General features: G+C 40.8%; 1 protein-coding gene across 3 annotated transcripts in view; it reads right to left on the bottom strand.

Moving 5' to 3' along the window:
• The window catches only part of PTDSS2 (phosphatidylserine synthase 2), a 42116-nt gene extending 22581 nt beyond the window's left edge, over positions 1-19535 (bottom strand). Inside the window, exons 1-3 of one of the 3 annotated variants that reach the window (XM_049820123.1) lie at positions 19264-19535; positions 8916-9017; positions 2448-2530 (exon numbers count right to left, since the gene is read on the bottom strand). In XM_049820123.1, the coding sequence (XP_049676080.1) occupies positions 2448-2530; positions 8916-9017; positions 19264-19475 (397 nt within the window). In that variant the 5' untranslated portion in view covers positions 19476-19535. Of the gene's footprint in view, positions 1-2447; positions 2531-8915; positions 9018-9635; positions 9675-17879; positions 17995-19263 lie in introns of those variants that run through there. The other 2 variants (XM_049820124.1, XM_049820125.1) reach the window with 2 other exon arrangements.
• Positions 19536-20113: the final 578 nt, after the last annotated feature.

Raw genomic sequence — 20113 nt, forward strand, 5'->3', positions numbered from 1 at the left:
TAGTGTGCTTTCTCCCTGGCTGACATAAGTACCCAAGAGGTTCTGAAGACTACTTTATATCTGTACATGTATGCCAGAAACAAGATATTTTCAAAGCTGTACAAACACTATGTTCTCTGTCTTCCTGGACTGGCCTCAGCTTTAGCTATAAAGTTATTTTTGGCATACCTCTAATATTTGTTTTCCTTAAATGCACCTGTCACCATGAACCTTCCTCAAATTAAGACTATCTTTCTGATTAAGTAGGCTTCAACTAATCATTTACATACCTGATAGTTTAGTGATTACTATGCTCAAACACTGAACTGTTGCCCTTGTAGGGAGACTTGAAAACACAAGATGAAAACTTAACAAGAGGGCGCTGCCTGGCTGAGTGCACAACCAGCCACTTACTCCTATTTAGCAACAGAGGTTTTGAGTTTGACCTATGCCACCTGAAAGGCTAAACAAGTAAAGAAAAAAATTCCAAGGAAAGTAGACTTACATTGAGGGGGGAGACTAAAAGCAAAACTTGTTGCTTTAGCAAAACCAACAGTGAGTTGGCATATGCGAGCTGTGTATAAATAAATTAGGTGGATAAACACTAAGTAAAAAGAGCTATTTAAACAGAACAACATTAGGCACAAAAAACAGACAAAAATATAAAACACCTCTGAGCTAGTCATAAATAGGTACACACATACTGAATTATAGGGCTCCAAAAATCACCTGACAGAAGCAGGGCACGAAACCTAGCTACTTTTATGATACAGCTTGAAGAGTTCACATAACAGATCTGATGTGGCTGTATGTGATCGTAGTGACCTCACTGACCCAAAGGCTTCTTTCTGCCCTATAAATGGAAGCAGCACACACCAGCGGCCTGTGCTGCCAGTTCCTTTGAGATGAGATCTTTCTCCCGGAACAGCACCACAAAGCTAAGGTCAAAGACTTGATTGCCTGATGGGAACTTCCTAATACGACCCTCTAACTGGAGAGCTGACACTGAATCTCATGGGGCTGCAATGCCGTGCTCTCTGCTACCTGCTAGAGCCTTCCCACAGGAGAAGTATGGAGAAAGACTGCCATTTTCCTTTCAAAGGCACCCAGATGTCTTGCTGTGACTGTGGAAGTATTTGCTACCGTAGCAAACTGCTATAGCCCCTGAAAATCACTCTTCAAAAATCATCCCATCAAACAAGATAGAGGAAAGGTGAAGTTAAGACAAAAGACGTCATGAATACACTCAATATTTGAAGTGATTGAACACATGGGAACTTCTTCAATCACCCTGTTCATGGACGATTTGATTCTGCTGAAAGATACTCAGCTTCAGTCCAGTAACTGCTGTTTCCGAGACAGGAGCATACAGAGGTGGTAGACATTGGCTCAGTCTACACTAGAAGTTCGCTGCAGAGATCTCTGACCTTTGGACTTTCCCCATCCAATTTGTACTACGTTGTTCTAGGGAATAAAAATTACTTCCATCCCAGACAAAATCACTGGATATTCTAAAACTGAAAGCACCCAAACATCACTGGTGTCCTTAAAAGGAGTAATTTGACTCATAGGAGGAACCAGAATTAACTGTAACAGAAAAGGAAGACTAAAACCTGCTATTTAATAAGACCTCAGAAATGCAAACTTCTGAATAAAACCTTAAGTTTGCAGAGGTGTGCTGTGGGCATTGCTCTAGAACAACATCTGCTTTGATCAAGGTTTTTAACGTGTCTGCTGTTTCTCATATAGAACAGCATTCCTAAATTTTACAGTTTAAAGGTTAAATTTTTGGCATAAGAAATATTATAGCTGTATTTGACTGTAGGAGAGACTAATGCTTTCAGGAATATTATGTAAGCCTATATATATTCCCTTAATTATTTCTCAATGATTCACATCTAAAAATAGGCAAAAGATCAAAGATACTAAAACATTTTCATACTTCATCTGATATAACACTACATGGAAGAGGTTTTGTGTTGTGCTTTCAAATGCTTTCAAGACTTACAGTCTTACTAGAAATCTTTAAAATCATAATCAAAGGCTTCTAATTTACCGGTTATTGTGGATAATGGACATACAGTAAAAGGAGCATAGTGTTCCAGCAACTGGATACATGGTCAGAAGTGCAGTCCCATTATAGAAGGGGGGGGTGGGGGGGAATAAACAAGGGAAGTTAAGGTTTCAAGAATCTGGCAGTTCACACAAAGCTTTTGCTAACAACAGGAAGCCAAAATAGGGAGACAAAAAGAAAATCCTATGCTACATGCAGATTGAAAGCACAGAAGGATCGCTATGCTGTTTGCAGACTGAGAGGCTATGTGCTAAGTGTGCAGTGTTAACGAACTTATATTATTATTATTTAAAATTACCACCTACCTTCTCTACAAGTAACACAAATATTTACGTTCACCATAAACCATGCAATTTATCAGAAACATTTGAATGACTTAAGCAACATAAATTACCTGGATGAGGTCTTGAAAATGGTCCATCTTTAGCTTGTGTAACTCCAAAACATAAGAAAACCAAAATACTGGCAACAATACCTCTGAAAGTGAAAAATAGAACAAACTGTTCATATTTCTTCATCTTCCTAGTGAAATTGTAATTTATATTCTTTGATGTAAAGAATGTCTGGTCTTTGTTTCTTAACTACTAAGCATGTCAATCATAAGTAGGTGACTTTTGAAGATTATATTTCAGGGAAACAGGTATAAATTCCTATACTTTTAAGCGTGGTTTCATGACAGACTGTCTCAAATGCCAAACTTTAGCCATCCGTCCTTCTCCCTTCCTCCTCAGTAACTGCATGCTTCCATTGCTTCCATTTTGCTGTCATTTACTAGTATCTGGCCAGCCAAGCAAGGAGCCTGACCTGGCTGAGAACCCATCCAGCAAAAAACAAAAGAGCAGTTCCTCGATCCACATGATGAGCCTTAGCCTGCAGGTGATCGTGAGATGCACAAGTCAAATGCTTCCCTATGTCTTTGAGAAGCTTTCATGCCCACTTTGTCAGAAAGACACTTAAAATTTAGCAGTGAGAAAGCTCTCAAGTTAGAGAGCTTCTAATTGCTCCAGTAAAATTTCAATGAAATTTAAAAACGAACTGTTGAACTTGTCACCACTCCAAAACATTTTCTTAGTCAACTAAAGACAAGAAGGAGCCTGTAAGACCAAACAGCCACTGGCGCTATTTCAAAAGCTAGAACTATAATATAGAGCCTAACAGAACGTAACAGAGACATTAAAGAAAAATAAGAAATATCAGACCATGAGCCCAAGTATATTGAAGACCCACAATGTAATCCCAAACCCCTAAGCCCAGACCCACACAGTTTTGTCATCCTCAGCAAGGTAAGACCTAAATAAGGGCTGCCACAGTCCTGCTGTCTGCCTCCTTCCAGGAGGCAGAATTTTCTGCATTACCAGAATGAGGTGGTACAAGGACTGATCTGGCTGAAAACTAACCTAGGAAAAAATAAACTTCTATTCAGTTGGCTTGGCTCACCTCTCTCCCAAGGAACACAGCTGTCCCCAGTTAAGGACAAACCATCCGCTTAAGCCAGTGTGGAACAGAACCCTTAAGGGCAGCCAGAAGGCTCCAGGAAGAGATCCTTACTGATCAAACAGCAAATTAAGCAAGCAACATTCGAGATCCAGGATTTGAAACCCACTGATCACATACAGTATGCTTTCCAATAAAGTTTTGTTTTGCAAGTAAAAGAAAAATGAGAAAATGCAAATGCTCATGTCTGAATGCCTGACCCTTGCCATCAGGAACACCACTCCCTCAGTATGCAGTAGAGACCTCAAGAGACTGAGATGCGAGTTAGGTGGGTGAGGTCTGGAATTTAATTTCAAGGTACCCAACATCAACTTAAAATTCTCCTGAGATTTTAAGTAATTGAGATTTTGAACATCTTACATGCACAAAACAGTGTTTCTTTTTCAGGGGGTGCCACTTGTTTTTCAAGAAGATAAGACCCCATGGTCTATACTTGGGCACGTTCCTTTAGTCTTAATGAATGAAACAGTACAACACAATCCAAAAACGCTCTTTTTTCTACATCTGAACTCCAATAGAACTTTCATGCTTTCTCATATTACCTGCTTAAGAGCTGGCTGAAGAGAGAGATAATTGAGAAATACCTCACTACATTGTAGGATAAGTGTAGGCCACATTTGCCGTAAATGATGCAACCCTTAACTGTAAATAAAGTGGCTATGTTTGCAGGAGCCACAGAAAATACCCAATAATTTTGGTTTTATTAAGGAAATGTTACATACAAGAAGCAATAGTAGACTATTCATGCTTTAAACATTTCAAAATCTTATTTCAAAATAAAAACCAAAAGGATTTATAAAAACTATTTTGCGACATTCACCTCTGAGTATAAAAAGTTTGTGCTTCCTGAAAATAAAAATGGGTTCTACTTAACAGATGCAACTCCATTATTTTATTTGCTTTATGACACTGGGAAGCACAACAGAATTAGCTACCAAATGAATCAAAGATGAAGATGCTAAAAAAGTTTCAGCTGATCTCAAATGAGAATATTCTGCATTTTGAGTCACTAGTCTGTATTTGGAAATACCAGGACTACAAATTTACATTTACACAGAATAGTCTGCATTCTGTATCATGTAACAATGCACATCTCTTTGTTCACTATCATTATGCTCAGCCATGAACCAAAGTGTCCAAGATCATTGTTTCAGGCCTTGTGAGGGTAATTTTCCCAAAGCTGGAGATGACATGAATCTAAATCACCACAGGAACTTACAGGTATGTTCCTTTTTCTAAAATCTACTCTCAGCCAAACAGCAGCTGCAGCAGCTGTGCTGAAATAAGCTGGAGTTTCAGCTATATTATTTTACTTCAAGTTCACCATGAGAAGTTTTGAAGAAAATAACATAATAACCATGTCAGCTCCATTATCTTTTTTTCCCTGTGGTAAATAAATTTCTCCCCTTAACATCATCATACTGCCTCCTTATGAAGCTTTCAAAGCCTAACCAGCCTGCTGGCTTACCATGGCTTCAGGTAAGAACTTCTCTAGGATTTGGGGGGGACGGTTCTTCAAACTACCCCTGCAGGCAGCCTGGATGGATGCAGCTAACATATCTTCCTGGGCTAACATATTTTCTTTAGCAGCAGAGAGTAAAGCGTGCCTACAAAAATAATTTTAGCACTTAACCAAATAAGAAAGGGCAAACATGGCAACAGTTTCATTAGTGCAAACAAGCTATTGCTTGTGTTATTTTAAGAGTTGATTCAGAGACACAAGACAATGAAGCTTGTCTGTATCTGTATATTGTCCTTTGTTCTAGGCTCTTAACAAGACAGCTCCCACTCCCTGTCCCTTCCCTGGCTGTATCTACAGTAGCATGACTGGTACAATCCCCTCAGTGGTGTCACAAGCTGAAGAACTGGTAGACTGGCAGATGGAGGTCTAGCCTCCTTGTTACCTTGTTTCCTGTGTGGGTGTTCAGCAATAGGACTAGAGATCATCAACTTGTAAATACACATGCACCTAGATTTGTTACCATGGCTGAGCAGTTATTGCCAAAAACTGGTGTAGAAAGGCATCTTAGAAGTGAGACTGTTTCATGGCTTGAAATTCAATGTACAACCCTAATGCATACAGGATTTTAAACCTGAATGTGTTTTTTATATGGACAAAATATTAACAGTTTTTCCTAAGAACGCCTACTCAGCGAAGTATTTTGGAGATGTGGATTTCTTCCACTGCCATTGTATGCAAAAGAGGCTGCTGAATATTTATTTAGCTACCCTCAGAGCTGGAGCTCAGTCCTGTCAGCTCTTCCTGGGTGCTTAATGGGAGAGAAGTTGACAGTTGTCAGACGGGGTGGACTATTTCAAGGCTGTTTCGAATGCTGTAGGAACTGTGTGAATAAAAAGTCTCATCTATCAGACAGGCTTTGGAGCGCAACATCTCTTTGGCTAAGGAAGTAAATTTTCAGCTGTCTCTACAACAGAGGCAGTCTGGTCACATATCACATCAACATTTTTGTGTATGATCCTAATGAACTTTAACTAGATTTACATATAAAACATTTCTATAAATCTTATCTTAAAAAAATAAATTCCTCCTTTATTTGCCCTAACATGCTGCAGAAAGAAAAATGGCACTCAAATGTCAGCATATAAACAGATGCAAATATAAACCTTTGCTATAGATACCACGCCCCATGACCTCACAGGTTCATGTTCTAATTTGGTTTTTTGTCCATCATTTCTCCTGATGACTTATTGCATGAATCCAGCCATTCACCCTGCCCTCAGCTGCTTCTGTAAGTGACTGGATGAAGCACTTTTATAGGGGAGAAGACAAGAGCCTCAGATGACTTCCTATTGCTTTAGCTAGTCCAGGAAACAGCAACAGCAGCTAGCACAGCAGTTTGTATACTTTGCTTCAATTTAATCATAGAATCATTTAGGTTGGAAAAGACCTTTAAGATCGAGTCCAACCGTTCTGCTCTAAGCACCTAATGCAGTTCACAGGCACTATGGCACCTCTCAGCAAGAGCTTAAGAACAAAGGAGGTTTAAGTGTTTGCAAGCATGTATTTAGACTTTGCACCTAAGCACCGAAACACTGCTCCACTGTCATTGTGCGCAGTAGTTGGAAATAAAAAAGCATGACAGCCAGAGACACTGCTCACTGGTAGTAAAACTACTTCTGTTCGTTAAGCAGGCAAGTGTTCCCACGAAATATTTGCACACAGTGACAGCCTCATGCAGGCCAAAATTTTAGATCAGAACACACAACGGCTCTACGTTAAGGCTGAAAAAGATCTCAGGGTAGGATAAGGTATTTTAAGTTATGGAAGCAAAAATAAAAATCTGTGAAAACTGGGCATATGGATATACTTACACAAGTTGTGACCATCTCACTCCTGCTCTGAAATGCCTCTTTTTATTCAAACGTACACTTAAAAAGCCACATAAAATTGGTCAGGAACAATGAGATATGAGCACAGCAGGCACACAGATGCTAAGGAAGGGAAGGCATGGATAACGGCTGGGACATGAATTGAGCTGGAATCCTTCATGCTTAATGGTGATAAACGTGACATAGCACTTACCTCAAAGACCTCAGAAAAGAGATTTAATTGCGACCAGACAGGAGTTCACTGAAAACTGACTCAGCATAAGGAGTGTGCTGAACAACACAGACACTTCCATCCGTTTTGTAAATCATGTCCAAGGCAACAGAGGTGAAGCTTAGGAAAAGCGCACAGGACTTGTGCATTATGTCTGCATTGATCTTTAGCTTGGATGTAGAAATGATTTGACCAAATTAACTACCATCTCAGACTTTGTCATGTAGCATGAATGACTGTGGCAATAGTGTAAGGGTGCAGCATGAGTGGAAACAGAGATGCATTCTTCAAAACAAATTAACGTAAACCAGTATTTGGAACACCGTATACAGTTCTCAGGATGCTGCTTTTCAAGTATTCTTGCATCTAGATATTGCAGGCAGTATTCCACGAGCAGCGATGCAGAAGTGATCAAAGAACATTCACTACTCATTGCCTGTTATGATGCTGTTACATTGATTTTAACAACTGGGCACATTCTTCCCTGCACTGAATATGCAGAAAGCAACTTCTATTTCATGAAAGAAAGGCTAGTCTGCTGATTAATCTTCCCTGGTTTTGTTTTTATTAAAGCAGTAAAGGCTCTAATCTCAATAATAAGATATTCCACTGAGTCACCTTAGATGTGTATTACTCCCTAATGATGTGTCATCACTTGTCTTACAGCTTTTCCCCTTCTTTATTTTTGAACTGCCATTCCAAAGAATGTCACGCCATCATCCACTCCCCAGACTCGCTCATTATAACTGGGAATAAAATGGCATTTATTCACACCAAAGGCTTGCAGAAATTTTCCCAGCTCCCGACAGGGCACTCTGTTCCAACTTGTTTCATTTCACCCACACACATAAAAATACAAACCCTCAACTCGGCACACGTGTGAGTGTGAATTAAATTAGCTACATCTATTGTGTAACTGACAGAATAACAACCAAGATCACCTCAGGAAACACCCTAATTCCTGCATCTCCATGACAATGAATACTATATCCTGAGTCACTTTAAAAAAATGTAAAAAATAGGAAGAAACCCTTTAATAGCAAAGGGGGGGGGGGGGGGGGGAAGCATTATATTTAAGCAACCAGACTGGTAGAAAACAGAATGATTTTCATGGTTATAGCACAGATGCTCTGCAGTCTGTAAGCACAGCCTTCATTTTTAAAATATACTTAGATTTTTAAAAGACCACTTTTCTTCCCCCTTTTTGTTCCTGACTGTATTTCCTTAAAAAGAAGAGAAATTCAACTACATTTAATCAGTTTAATTATGGTAGAAATGGACTACACATGTAAGACTCTTCTCATTCTTATTTTCCAAGAGTTTCCCTTTGGGCTACAAGTTCTCATGTTAATTTTCAATAACAAATAATAATCCATATTGAACTCCTGAACATAGTTTTACAAAAAGCACTTAAGCCAGAAAAATTTAGTCACAGCTCACGTAACTTAGAAAGTTAGGTTATTTTAAGAAAAAGAGGCAGAATCATTGCCAAAGAAACGCAGCCAGTACTTCGAGGCTTTAGAAAGAGTTTCGTATTTTGTTCTAAATCACACACACAGCAGCCACCAGGTATGACAGTGAGTGACACTAAGCTGATTAGAAATTAAATTCAACGACCAGCATCAAAGGAGCTTACAGACTTATGCTTGGTTTTGTCACTTTCTAAGGGTTGGGGCATTTAAACAAGTTAATGCAAAGGTCATTTGAGGTAGCTTATCCACAAGGTAAAAGCATGTATGGTAACTTGTTCATACAGCTACCTTTTTCTAATATACACCTTATAGAAACACTTTCTCAAATATTTACCTCTTTGTGTTATAGGCTGTATCTTGTGGTGTTTCTTCAAGCAAGGTTACATAGCCCAGCGCACATGTGAGGATGAACAAGACTGTTAAGGTATGAGCTCTCCTAAAAATTAGAAGAGAGAAAATTGACATCAGAAAGCAGAAAAAAAACTTTCATCTTCACCTGTCAGTGAAGCCTCAGTAAGTCTAAATACATAGACAGCAGTCAAGAATACTAAAGAAGCTCTATGTATTGTACAGCACAGAAAACAGAATTTACAGTGGCGCTAAATTTAGTTATCAGTCCATTGTGCACTAGCACGCAACAGAAGCCTACCACAAGAACGGATCTTGCTCATTTTCCCTCCAGTGCTCTGAGTTAAGGAAAATTTGGACAAACACTTGCCAAATCAACAACAGCAACTTGAAAAAATTAGTACCAACTGTGCTAACACTGAGATCTAAAAACCTCCAGATTTCTCTCCTCGTTTGTCAGGTATATACTTGATGGTGCTGCTGCAGAGCTCTATTTCAAAGCCTGTTAATAAAAACTGCAGCAGACTGAACAGACTCTTAAGACTAAACAGAAGGGAACTGACTCCAGACATGGGAATTGCACATTACAAGAAAAACTAGTCATTAAAAAAACCAAAACCAACAAAAAAACCCTCTGAATGAGACCAGTTGCAATTGTAGGAATTAGGATGCTGCCTCTGGATGCCTTATTTCCAGTAATTCTTACAGTTTCATTCCATCTTAGATCTGAAGAGCAGGTACAGACTGACAGCTAGAGGTTTGTGCCTGCAGAACTCTATGTGGCCACCTCTACACAAGGGGTTTCAGCTGGAACAACCGTGTCAGCAAAGCTCCACAGTAAAGCTTGGTGGTTGTTTTTCTACTCTGTTGAAGTGTGCAACCTTGCTGGTATAATATACGGGTACAGGCAGAACATTGCTAGTGTATATGGAGTCACAAGTTCTTGCTTCCCCACCCATGAGAGTCCATTTGCTTATACTGATTTTGGTGTGAAACAAAAAAGAGCTAAGTACACACAGCCAGACCAGGGAGTTAAGAAGAGAACTTACTGCAGCTAGTTGATATGCACACGCATACACCTACTGATTATGACATACATTATATTCTTACAATGCACTGTCTGCATTTTTTTATTTAAAGTTGAAAATTCCTTTCCTAATGAGAAGCCATTTATTGTTTTCAGTGGAAAACTTATCTGACCTCAGCTCAGAAGCATGTGAAGTCTGGCCATTTAAGATCATATCAAAGACACAAGTTCTGGTTTAGAGGACTACACAACATCTCTTAATACAAATGATTAAAATAACACAGGTATAAAGCATCAAGCTTAGAGAACAGAAAAAACATGAATTAAAATAACTGTATGTGACAAGTATTTGTACATAGTGGCTCTTTTTACATTTTCTTTATATTATATTGTAATAGAAGCTAGCATTACATTTCCATTTTATGGCAAAAGACCAAAATGTGTATAAATTCAAGTTATACAGTGCATTATAAACTGCAGATCACCAAGGATTTCTGAGAAGTCCACTGACTTACCTTTAAACATCAAATCCAGTAACCTACCTAAAATTGCTCTGAAAGTTAAGGTAAGCGTTATTTTGAACTACACTTTCATCCTAATCCAAAACACAGCCACTTCTCACAGCATCCTTTTAATCCCACTGGAAAACACATGCAATACCTCATAAGCAGATGCAATCCTCTTCTGCCACTGCTAAAAAGGTGTTTGGCATTTAACACTATCCTTCCTTGCAGTCCAGAGGGCACAGACTAACCAACTCCAGGGGAAAAAAAAAAGGGAAGGACCCACAAGTATTTTCAAAATTTGCAAGGAAACAACACGTGAAAAAAAAAAATACAAAAAGGCTTTGCAGCAGAAAGCTTCCTGCCCAACAGATGCATTTTCCCTTTGACTTGCCACCCAGGATGCCAAATAACAGGTGATTCAGACATCACATACTTAACATTCATTTAACAGACACATGACTCTGTGCCTATTTTGTAACCTACAGTAGTTTAAAAAAAACAAATACAGTCCTCTCAAAGGAGGCAGTACAGCAAGGGACTGAATTAAATGCCCTAATGCACCTAAATCAGACCATGGTCTTGTTTGCTGCATTTATAGATGTATATAATTAATACAAAAACAACCCATATTTTGATCATAGAAAAAGGTTATGTTAACTGCAAGGCTATGCATTGTATTTTATGCCTTGTTTTATTGCTTACTTTTTTGAAACTAGTATCTAAGAGGCTACTAAAATAAACCTAGAAATGCTGTCTTCCATCTTACCATTTCATCATCTGAATGCCTATATGAAGTTGATTACTTTTTCAATGCATTGAGTGTCATGTAAATTGCCAAAACAACAGTTACTAGCCGGCCTCATTTAGATAAACACATCTAGAAACTCACCGATGGCCTAGTTTCATTTATCCCTGTGGGGAGTTTGTAGCAAAGTGAACGGTCAGTGTTTGAGAGCTACACACACCCTGCTTTCGGTTTATTTTTGGTGCCACAACCATCAACTTGAATTTCAATGAGCTCCCCTGTTTAATGAGAAACAAGAGGCTATATATCTCATCATTACCCTTTTAGCTCAGTTTTCATTTCCAGCTGAAGCCAGATTGTCTTGTAGCAAGTTTTCAGGATGGTTAGTCAAGTAAACGAATTTGCAGTCTAGCATGAAATCCAGAAGCCAGGATGAAAGACTTTATAGATTGGTTTGTCTTCTGGAAAGAGCAAGTTGGCAGCTCTAACCAGAAAATTGCAAGTAGCAACAAAGTGATGGCAGCTGCTAGAGGTAGCAGAGCACCATGCAAACCTACCTGTCAGAGTGAAAAAGGAAAAAAAAAAGGCAAGCATAGATATACACCATATGCACAGTCATATGCAACAAGACAAAATGTGAAACAGTTACAGTAGCCAGAAAAATGAACAGCATACAGAAGAACTTATATGAGTGATGTCAGTCTGGATGAATTAAACTGCATAAAGAGGGATTATTTTAGTCTCCACATACACTTTAAAATAACACAGCAAGAGGAAGACAAGACAACTAAGAACATCCCCAGCAAGGTAAGCATTACAGGAATTATGCAGAAAGGCTTTTATGTTCTCCTAGCCTGAAGTCTGTGGAGACTGAAAACAGCTAAGCAGACCAGGTATCTTCCCCTTGGAATCATACAGGAGTTCAGGCAACACACCAGAAGCAAGGGGGTACAGACTACAGCCAGTTCTAGGAGGTTTTATGTCAAAAATTCTGAGAAAACAGTGCCTAAAAGTATATGCATACAAAAATATGTAAGACCAGGAAGGTCAAAGAGAATTCACAACAAATCCCAAACTACTAAAAAGCTGGAACATTAAGTAGCTTATTTTTCTGTCTTCCTGTACCTTACATCTAGCTCCTTCCCCATTTAAACACTCGGGCATTTAAGTGAAATAATTCAAGTTTTGTTTTTATAAAAATACTTGCCCTGATAACTTAAACACCAAGTGAGGGCAACTTAGGCAGTCCAACAGGCAGCATCAGTCACTACACCTCTCCTGCACTGCAGTTTACAAAGAAATGGGGGCTTTTCCATTGCATGGGATTAAGTTCAATTCTAACTTCTGTTTTTCATGGTAATTAATTCTTCTGTCATATTTAGAAACTGTAGGTTTTTCAAGGAAATTACTATCATATCTTTTATTTTCCAAATAAAGTCTATGAGAAAAAAGAGCTAAGGAAATTTTTAAAGTATCTCTTTCCTGGGGAGATTCGGAGAGATCAGCTCCCTGGATGGAAAGGAGGGAGTAATACCCCAGCAGAGCAGGCAGTGGATGACCTCATTCAATCTCCAGTACAAACTAAAATCAGCTTAAGTGAATGGGACCACACCCTTATTATCCATTGCTTTGCATTAGTGTTCTTGTTTGTCATAAATGATGCAATAACAACATTAAAAACAGTAACAATCATTGAGAATGGCATGCAAAGAAATTATTTATCAATCTTTTTGTCACTTCTCTAAGTGAAACAAAATTCCAAAGAACAGCCAGTACAGTTTGCCTCTCTGCTTTAAAAACTTGCATTAATACCTACTGCTAGAGAAAGAATCTGTCAACTAAAACAACTAGTCCCATCTTAGCCTATCATCAACTTTTTTTCTTTATTCCAAATAATGGTAAAGTCATAAAAGCATTTCTGAGATTTTAAAAGATGAACGAATGTCAAAGCTCTCTACCCTCCATATAACAACGCATCATCTGACGCATGCTGGGAATTCTGAAGAAAATATGACAAATAGACAGTACAACAAATCTACTACTTCAACAGCAGTATAGCGTTTAAGTTATTGTGAAGAATAAGATACAGGAAAATACAATAAAAATTAATAACAATTTAAAACTGACAAATATTTTGACATTCAAAATCAAAATTGTAATTAACAGGGAAACAATCCTGTTTGGATATAGAGAGGTTTTTGAAACCTTCAAGAAAAATTCAATCTTGGTCATAATCTTGATAATACATCCAAAATTAGAGACAGGAAACCGAGACTCTCATGTTGCACAGGGCCAAAGCAAGTGGTCAGGCCTCAACATTTCAAAAATAAGAGGTTAACTGCCCGTTTGTGACATGAGATCTCTCTCATCCATCTAGATCACAAAAAATAATCAGTGGCAGCCAAAGCAAAGTATGTACTTCATACGTGACACTGCCTGAAAGCTCCAAGCATCTACATGTGTAATGCAACAGAAACATGACTGTTGCTTTTAAGCTGTAGGCTCCATTTTAAAATCTGTTTAAACTCTCAGAGATAATAAAAATGTACCTATTCTTAGACCGGTAACAAGTCTTCAGTACATCTATAAAGGTACATAACACTGATTAAATTTCTGTACGTACTTGTGACACTCCAAAATAGTAACGTTGATTTTCCTTGCCATAAATTGGTGCCTCTCATAGAACAATCACTCAGTAAGAGAAGTACCACACCACATACCTTCACAGAGAAACTAGAACAATGGATTAAAAAGCAAAGCTTCAACAAATTAGTCATTTCCTTTGAAGAAGAAGAGAGGAAAGACAAAGTTTCCATTCATCAGTTCTAGAGAGTTCACAAGTTAATAAAGGTTCGCAAAATGATCTGTTTTAAATATTAAACATTTTTATATGTTTAAACCTATTGAAATCTTTGTTTCGGGTTTTAGTTTAAAACAGTTCCACAGAGACAGCATGACTTTGCATTACAGATAACACACACTTTAAGCAGGTTTGTGGTTTTTTTTTTTAAAAAAAGGCAATAATCAGGAACAAGAAGAAGGTGCCCTTACGCCAGATTTAACTGCATGAAAGCACATAGCTAATTCTTCAGGCTGATGATTTATTTTGTAAACTGCTGTAGAATTCAAGTCATATGACAGCACTCTGATGAGCCAAACGCCAGCATGGAAGAAGCTGTCTGTAGAGAGCTCCTACCATCCCAGTGTGCACTCACAAACACAAACTCTTTCTGTGCACAGGGTACACCACTACAAGGAAAGTGACTTCCCCAGGGTGAAACTAATCCTGCATACTCTTGGCATGCTGAGCCTTTGATTTCACCAGATACTGAAAACTCACTTGTATCACTTGTGGTAGCAGGGGGTCTGCCTTTGCACTCCCCCTGAAAACCACGCCTAGGAACCCCAAGCTGACTCTCACCATGTTTTCCTCCATTCTCCTTAAAACTTCTGCAGCATGGTTACAAAAGAGAAACTGATACAGAGAATTAACACTAGGGTAAAGCCCAGCTGGGGCATTAAACTCCCACAGGGTCTCTGCACAAAGATACTTCTACACTTGAAGGAACTATGGATGGGTGTTCAGGAAGCTCTACTTGAAGGAACTATGCAATCCCTTCCTTTCAGGAAAGGGTAATGACATTCTAATAACGCAATTCTCAGGAGACAGCTGCCCTCATCCTTGACAAGAGTTAATACGCCCAGCTGACTAACGTGGCTTAGCCGGATTGTACAACTGCCTCCTGGATGTTCTAGCAACCAGACACTGCCAGGGCATAGCTAAAAACTAAAAAAGCACAAGCTGGGTGACACATCAGTAGCCTGATGCAAGATTTCTCTGCTCAAGTTAAGCAACATGCTTAAACTTGGTCAATTCTGACCAGGTACAGAATCAGAAGAGCGGATTCAGCAAATACAGAACCTCGCCATGGCCCACTTTAAAGCAGCAAGCTTTTATGGTATGAGGGGAAAAAACCCAATATCCAACAAATGTTAAGTTTCCAACAAGCTTGAGGAACATTGCCTTGGAAGTGCTGCAGCCAACCCTCACGAGAGGGTATGAAAAAAGCTCCTGCCAATTTGCAGATCATCTCCCTAATCTCTCTTTCAGCTAAATCATCATCTCTTCCTCCAGACAGCCTTTTAGAAAATCACACCCTACTGTAAAGTTAGTTTTTTAGAGGCAAGAACAATGTGCAAGGAGTGGCCAAGTAGTACTTTGCTTTGAATACCAATCCTGAATACCAAAAAAGGCTGGTTTGCACACATGTATGCTCATTTCCAAAGAAATGTCCCTCCACTGGCCATCAGGAAAGATTTCTCACAATACTGGCCAAAACAAGAGAAACATCCAGGCACAGCCATCTACACACTACTTTTTCCTTAGCTGCAATTTCTATGCTTTCTGCACCAAACAGGCTGAATTAATTCTTACAAAAGCTGTATTAGCCCATGGAGTCTTCTACCTACCATTCCCCTCTTCCTTTTTTTCCTTCTTTTCCTTTTGTTTTTCCTTTTTCTTTTTAAAACTTCCTGAGCTCCATAGATCTCTGCTGCCACACTATGACCTTAGTAACTAACATCACATCCACATGATGGCAATATAGAATTATTTAGTGTGAGAGACAAAAAACACATCAATAACCAACAGAGGACATTAGAGCTAATTAGATTCAAATTAAAGTAAGGCTTAGTAAAAGCAATTAACCCATAGAGTCCCAATGCAATGTGGTGGCAAAGATCTATCTGGCACCTCCCAATGTCTTCAAATCAAGACTGGAAGCCTTCCTGGAAGATAGACTTTTGTTAAATACAAGCTATGAAATGTATATAGAAATCAGGGGTAACACAGACATTTTAGGAGAAAAACCATAGATGATATTTAACTAGATGATCCCAAACTGGTAATCCAAGACTGGGCTGGGCTGGCATGAAAACACTCAACACCACACCACCTTCTGCTGCCTTTCACTGGCTGTAAGAAGGGGGAGGAACATTTCTTCTTCTCTTTAAAAAAGTTGCTGCACACCTCCACATTTATAATTTATTTTATTTAGTGGAGATAAATCAATTTAATATTTCACTGAGCTTTTTTGCTCCCCCACAGAAAGACACACAGCTCCTCTTTTTCCAGCTTCAACTATCTTTAGGCATCTGTCAACAGTTACTGCTCACAGGTGACAAAACCCCTGGTTCTATTGGATTCACCTTTTCCCACACAGAACAAAGTCCCACTAGCAAAAACCTGTAAGACACATCAGCACTCACTCTGCCACAGGTTACAGAAACAAAGCCACAGACATGTTGTAGAAAGCTCTATGTGGGGATATTAAAAAAAAAAAAAAAAAAAAACACAACAAAAAACCAAACAAAACCAGTGGTTCTTCCATGCTAGCTCAGTAAAAATATCACATCTACTGTGCTTCACACCATACAAAAAATAAAAAGTCAAAATCTCAGCGACAAAGAGGTCCTTTGTTTGTATTCAGAAAGCTAATTCTGTAAGCAGACAGGCAAGAAACAAAGGTACTGTAAACAACAGTGAACATGTTTGCCTAGAACAGCGGCTTGCCAGGCAGCCCTGATATTTCCAGCTCTCTGCTAGTAGTAATAGATGTTTTGAAATTAGTTCAGGGATAAAAGATACAGAGACCGCCAATCTGTTTCATAAAGCTTTTTCCCATTTCCTTTCCTTGACATTTCCCAATGAGAAAAAGAGCTGTCAAGGTACTGACTGAGCAGGTTCCCACAATGTAATTAACATATAGTATTTTCCAGTTTCAAGTTACGACTGAATAAGAATAGAATTATTATATAGCATGTAACTTGTTTTTCAGAGTTTTAGGAAGATGTAAAAAGAGCAGGCAGACAGCTAGAAAGTACCACCTTTCCAAGTGATTGCATTTATAGCAATTACCTTTGCAAATTGAACTACTTCTAGAATGATTTCTGACTGCATCTACAAGTCCCAAATTCTTGAATTTTTCCAAACCGAGCACACCACGTGGGTAACCTTATCCCCTAGCTTCTGAACTTCAAAGAGAAAAGGTACTTTCCATACAGGCAAAGACAGAGAGTGCCCACTCTCTTGAAATTTCCATTTTCTGTGACCCCATCCATAACACACAGCACAAGAAGAGTACCATGGGTCACAGGAAGAAAATCATTCCTCTGTATAATCTTTATTCTGGGCCACTGTAAGAACTGAGTCATTACCAAAGGATACGCTGAAACACTCAACGCTGTCATGCACAGGTCAAAAGTAACAGTGGAAAAGCCTTGAAACTTTTACAAGCATTTAAACTCCTGGCTGCCAGCACAAGCAACATACACTACTAGAGAAAATAAAATAAACAGGTAAGTTGAGGAACAATTCAACACCACACTTGTCCGCACTGCCAACATGAGGGAAAATCCTTAAAGAACAGTGGCACATTGGGACTTCCAAAGGAACAATTCACATGGACAAATTAACTGCAGCTACAGCCTTTATTTTAAGATGAAAATCCTGTAGGGGTGCCACACTGCATGCTGGCCGCATACCCCCACAACAGGAAAAAGGTGCAACGAGGTGAGATTATAGAATGAAAACAGCAATAGGTGTTTTTAAGGCATCACAAAATACCTGGCAAGAGCCACCTTGACTAGATAGTAAGAAAATGTCAGTTTTACCCATTTTCCATTTATAAGATGGCACTACTCTGCAGACCTCAGCAGGATCCAGTTGTTCAATCGCTCACTCAGCCTACATGTGGCAACGCTAAGGTGCTCTCCAGGAAAGGTCCTCTTGCCCTCAAGGTGACAGTGTCCCTCGGCTACACTCACGTCTGTCAGGCTTCTGCAGAGACCACCCTGCGATCCAGCAGCATCTAAGTGTTTCTTCGCAGTTTGCACTGACAGAAATATCACCTAGAATCAGCGGCTCATCAAGATCAACACCCTCCACTCCGCTACTGTCCAGATTGGCAGGGTAAGAGCCAAGTGCCCTCCCCCTCCTACTCCTTAATGTCAAACTCGAGCCAAATCATATCACCCTCAGCTCATATTCCAAACAAGGGACTTCAATGTCAGCTTGGTTTCCTTAATCAAAAAGGATGTGCATTTAACATGCACAAAAAAATCATGGATGTACGCACATGTGCGCTGAAGCAGATTTCTAGAACAACCCCAGCAAAGATAGGATTTAGAAGCACTTTTCTAGAAACGCATCCCTTCCTGCAAGGACTGAATTTAACAAAAACTGATTTGCCCCATTGGCCTAACACAGACAGTCACAATTTTCTGGACCGAACATGCCGCAAAACCATACCAAATACCTCACCAGCAGTACTTAAGCATAACAACTTTAGCTTTCTAGCAGAATTACAGGAAACAACACAGCGAGAGAAGACCTCTTCCGAGACTGAGGGAGGGGGAAGAAGTAGGTGGAGCTCACCTAAAGGACGCTGATAAAACAACCAGAGTCAAGCATGAAAGCTTGCCCACAGTCGGTGGGCTCCCCGGGTGCCAGCACCCACCTCCAAAGCGCTCACCCGGCACGACCAGCCCTGCCGGTTAGCTGTAAGGCACTGCTCGCTAATGACCGGGACGGAGAAAGGAGAGGCTGCTGCCAGAAGTCAGTCCCGAATCACTGTTAAATTGCCAGGAAGCAATAATTGATAGTGCCACAGTACCAGGAGGAACATCTGGAGACACAGCCTACGGCTCCTCAGTTTTAGCACCGGCGCCTGTCGCGGTCGCAACGTAAATTGCCGATAACGCGCGGTAACTTTTCATTTCTGCTCCCGGAGCCCCCAGCCCGAGAACCCATTTCCTCAGCGACTCCGCGGAGCCGCGCCGCCTGCGCCGACAAGCCACGCATCTCGCCACAGGCGACGGAGGAATTAAAGGCCGCTGCCGCCGGCGGAACCCCCGCAAGAGCGAGGAGCAAGCGGGGCGAGCTGAGGGGAGCCGGGAACCGCAGCTCGGTGCGGAGGCCTGCTCGCCACAGCGGGACCGCGGGGCCGGGCGGGAAGGGGCCCCGCCCGGGCCCCGGCGTGAGGGGGGCGGCTCTCACCAGAAGAAGGTGTTGGTACCGTCGTCGTAGACCTCGGACTCGGTGCTGCGGCGCAGGCCGGGGCCGGGGCCGTCCCTCTCGGCGCCGGGCGGCGGCGGCGGGGTCCGCTCTACCGCCGCGGCGGCGGTTCCGCCGTTGGGCTGCGGGGGCTGCTCCTCCAGGGCGGCCTTGCCCAGGGCTCCGCCGTGGCCCCGCCGCTCCCCGCGCCTCATGGCGGCACCGGCCGCGTAACGGCCGCGCACGCGGGGAGGGCGGGCAGGAGGGGGAGGAGGGCGGGGCGGGCCACGCCCCCGACGCGACCCCACGTAGGCGCGGAGCCCGGCGCAAGCGCAGAGCGCTCCTAGGGAAAGGGCGGGGCGGGAGCAGGGCGTCTCCCGTTGCCGTGGCAACCGCGCGGTTCCCGCCGCCGCCGCCGCCGCGGAGTGGGTGCGCGCGAGGTGCCGCCCCGCCGCCCGCCTCCTGATTTAAAGTACCCTAAATCAGAACTAAAGTTAACGATCTGCGTCGAGTGTTTTGCCTTAAACGGAGTTTAAATTCTTGTTCTCAAAATCAGATTCCAGCTATTTCTTGAATAATAAGGTCAGTTTTTAATATGGCATGTTGAACGATGGACATGCGTTTCCAGTGTCATTAGAAAATAAAGTCCTAAAGTTTATCAGAAATCACATTATCCTAAATTCTTCCCGTTTTCTACCCAAGATTCACCTTCCATCAGTAAAAATATTCAAGTTAGGTTTTGAAATAGAAGTTGTTACATATAGATCCATGTTGGAAATAGAAAGATGGCTGTCAAGGAAATAACTTTTGTTCCAGAAGATGGAGCTATTCCATCATTAGCAATAATGTTTTT

This window comes from Accipiter gentilis, chromosome 17 (genome assembly GCF_929443795.1).
Source record: "Accipiter gentilis chromosome 17, bAccGen1.1, whole genome shotgun sequence".
NCBI lineage: Eukaryota > Metazoa > Chordata > Aves > Accipitriformes > Accipitridae > Astur > Astur gentilis.